This window comes from Tupaia chinensis, unplaced genomic scaffold, assembly GCF_000334495.1.
Source record: "Tupaia chinensis unplaced genomic scaffold, TupChi_1.0 Scaffold000320_1, whole genome shotgun sequence".
NCBI lineage: Eukaryota > Metazoa > Chordata > Mammalia > Scandentia > Tupaiidae > Tupaia > Tupaia belangeri.
Window position 1 is genome coordinate 6,503,064 of NW_006159813.1, and position 3,926 is coordinate 6,506,989.

At 43.6% G+C, this 3,926-nt stretch overlaps 1 protein-coding gene across 1 annotated transcript in view; it reads left to right on the forward strand.

Annotated features, from left to right (window-relative positions):
- MED13L (mediator complex subunit 13L) overlaps nucleotides 1–3,926 on the forward strand; it is a 296,775-nt gene that overhangs the window by 255,414 nt on the left and 37,435 nt on the right. Inside the window, exon 15 of the mRNA XM_027773092.1 lies at nucleotides 324–529. Coding sequence (XP_027628893.1) covers nucleotides 324–529 — 206 coding nt within the window. The remainder of the gene's footprint in view (nucleotides 1–323; nucleotides 530–3,926) is intronic.

The following is a 3,926-nucleotide window of genomic DNA, read 5'->3' on the forward strand; positions in this document are numbered from 1 at the left end:
CCACCACCCTGTAGCAAAAACCTCTCAAAAAAAAAAAAAAAAAAAAAGAAAAAAATTTGTAATTGGTATTATTTATGTGTTATATATACATAAGTTCCTAAGAATTCTTTGGCTTGCATCATGAGGTATGTACGACGTGTCATATTATAGTGTCTTTTGATTGGTGTAAAATTTTAGCATTAGCACTTTACTACTAATCAGATATAAAAAATACTGGATTATGATCACCTTTGTTGTTTGCACTATTTTTATGTTCACACTGTGCAACTGTGCGTCCTAAATTGGTTATCAGCTTTGACACTCACCCTGCTTTGTTGTCACAGGACTTTTCATACGTACACAAAGTTCCACCCTTCCAACCTTTCATGGGATCCTCCATGTTTGCTCCACTGAAGATGTTGCCGAGCCATTGCTTGCTACCTCTGAAGATACCTGATGCCTGTCTGTTTCGGCCTTCGTGGGCAATTCCTCCTAAAATTGAACAGCTGCCCATGCCCCCTGCAGCCACTTTCATTAGAGATGGCTACAAGTATGTCCAGGAACTCCGTGCTGTGTGCTGCAGTTGGTGCTTTGGGCGGGGGTGGGGAGAGTGGGGGCAGGTTCTTGCCATGAGCTTGTGATCTTCCTGTCTCAGCCTTCTGAGTAGCTGGCCTACAGGCGTGTGTCACTACAACACTGTGCAGTTTTTATCCTCAAGCACCTATCAGAAGTGATTGGCTCAACCATTGTGGCACAGGTGGTAGGCTGCTGCACAAGACACTGGAGCCGTTGGGGAGGCTCAGGTTCTGATGCTGGGCCAACCTCGATATGGCAGGCATGATGATGTGCACCTGGATCTTAGCTCACTGGGCAGGGTGGGAACAACTCGGCATGTGAGAACCTGTCAAAAATAACTCTCTCTCTGTCTCTTTCCATAACCTCCTTCATTATAAACAAACACACACACACCCATACCCACACACACACACACACACACACGCACGCACACACACACACACGCACGCACACACACACACACGCACGCACACACACACACACACATATGTATATATATAGAGAGAGACAGTAGCACATCATTTGAAATTTTTCTTTATTGGCCATTTGTGGAGGTTTTTGCTCATTTGGTTGGGTTTTTAAAAAAAAATCTTCTTTTATGGGAGAGAGAGAGAGAGAAAGAGGGAGAGAGAGAGATAAGGATTTTTTACAAGGTTATGCTGTGTCGTGACCCTTCTGCCCTAGCCTCCCAATTAGCTAGGAGTAGAGGTATGCATCTATGCTCAGAGTGTTCAGGTTGGCCTGGGAACTGAACATCTGCCTCCCTAATTGCTTCTCTCCTCCCTACACAGTGGCACTACCTGTGTATACACAGCTGGGCCTCTTCATGATTTTGTACACTATTTTGTGTGGAAAGCATGCATAATTTTCTAAATGAAATTCCGTATGTTTGGAAAAGTTAAGGTCATTGGTATTGAGAACCATCCTGTCCCTGTGCATTCAACATCCAGTCAAGGTCTGCCATGGAGTCAGGCACTTGATGGGCATCGGTCATTGGTGGGTTAAGCTAAGAACTTTGTCTACTGTAAGGTGATGGCTTCAGTGTGTTTACTTTAAGGCACTTTAAAATGAAGCATTAACATAGGTAACTTCTCCATTACTGATGCTTCGTCATGTAAGAATACAATGACAGAATGGCACATGATTAAAGGGCAGGCAAAGGAGCTGTTTGTGGTACCTTAGACATAAGTCCTACTGTCCAAAAATAGCATTTGTTCTGCAGTGTAGAAGCAATTTTCCTCATTATAAATAATTCCTTAATAAAGTACTTTAAATGCGATAAAGGGCCACACAGAGATTTCTGTCGTGGCCAGGAAGCAGTATGTAGAAGAAACAGCCAGGGTGAGAGCAGAGGCTCGGCACTACTGATGTGCAGAGGTGTCCAGGAGACAGCAGGAGCGAGGTCCACCGTGTGCTCATTTGAAGGGAAACTTGCTACTGAGTTACAGAGAGTTGTCAGGAAGGAGTGGGGTCAGTGTGGTCAAATCTTTCTGGTTTTTGAAAGTGACTGGAAATCTGTGCTTTCATATGTTTTCCCTTTTTAAATGCTGACAACTAATTGAAAGTTAAATCTTAGGGAGCAATTAGATAAATTTGGGGTCCAGGCCTAGCCCATAGACTAGGTGACATGCGACCTCCTACAAAACCATCTTGATTAAATCAACGTTAATAACATATCCAGGCTTTGTACTTGGGTGTGGCAGGTCAGTATCAGAATGAAAAACTAACAGAGAAGTGTGGGAGAACCCTAGACTTAGAAAGCTGTGATTCCAGTGTCAAGGGCTTAAAGTCTTGCTTTTAGAAATTCTGCAGATGGCATAATGGTTATATCGCTAGACCCCCACATAGTCAACTGGGCCTGACGGCTTAAAGCTCATGCTGGGCACATGTGCATGTGTGCCCAAAATCCTGAGAGGAGAAAGGGGGAGAAGGGATTGCAGTGTGCTCCCCCCTATCCCCATGGTGGTTTTTCACTTTCTCGCTCTGTCTCTCATGAGCACACTTGCCCTATAGCAAAAATCTCTCTAAAAAAGGAAAAATTCTACTTGTGACCTTAAGTTACCCTTTTATCTCAGCCTTCAGTTTTTAAATATGTAATAATCCTGCTCTGCCTCATACCCAGGACTTATGGAAGGCTTGAACTTGGTTGGGGAAGTACTGTGGAAATAGCACGGCACCAGCAGTACAGAAACTGCTCAGGAGCAGGCTGGGCGTGTGCACCTGGCTTGTCTGCTGCACTGTCCTCTGGTCACGTTCCAGCTTTCTTGGTAGCTGTATACATCACAGCCAGGACACCTGGCATGTGGGGACTTCAGTTAGCACGCGGGCACCAGCAAATGATGCAGCTGCCTCAAGAACCCTTTGACAGTTTAAGCTCAGATACACATAGGTTCTCCAAAAGGACACATGAATCTTCTGCTGAATGGTGGTTTAAATAATTTCAGTCATTGTTTAGATCGATGACATCAATCATTGCCATCCCAAGGTTCTTTGTATTCTAGGCTCGTCCTGGTAATGATACTTTCTATGATGGAGGAGGTGCTTTGTATCTGTGTTGTCCAGCGCGGCCCCTCTGGCCTCATGTTGCAACCCTAGACCACTTGAAATGTCACTAGCAAGGCCAAGACTGACCTTTTAGTCCTCCTGCATTTAAGTGTAGCACATTGGATACTCCCTTAATGGGCAGCACCGTGTTGTGCTCTCCGATCTCCATCACTCGGGTCTCCCTCTTTGTCACACCGAGTACACCTACAGTCACTTGCTTAATGTCGGCCATCCTTGCTCATGAACTCACTCTTTTCTCCTTTTCTCTGTTGAACATGCAGCTTCTGGCAGATGGTTGTTACTCAGTTCAGTTGTAGCCAATGAGGAAAATCAGGTTTCTACACAAGATAGACCATTCTTACTACCTAGGGAGCAATTCAGTTACTCAGGTTTTCAGTTACTAGTCGAGTTCCTTTACTGATCCAAGTTGCACACCAACTTTAGGGTTTTGTTGAACAGGAAGATCCGAAAGTGGTCCAATTAGAGTGAAGATCATTATTGCACACTTATTATTTGGGTCGCTGAGAGAACAGTGATTGCCAATCAAGTTTTCTGGGTCACTTTTAATCTGTACTCAAAGATACTACTGTGCCTCCAGTGCAGAATTTCTTTACAGTGCCTGATTTGGATTCTTTTAGGCTGGTAATTTAGCATAGCTAATTAAAAATCATTGAAGAAGCATTTTTTATGCCATTCTTCTTTCACATTATAAGTGAATCAATATATAGTATATGGGAGGACCATCAGCTGAAGCATAGTATTGATATATAGATAAAAGAATGTTAAGAATTTAGAAAAATCTTCTGATACAGTCTAAACGGAAAGAG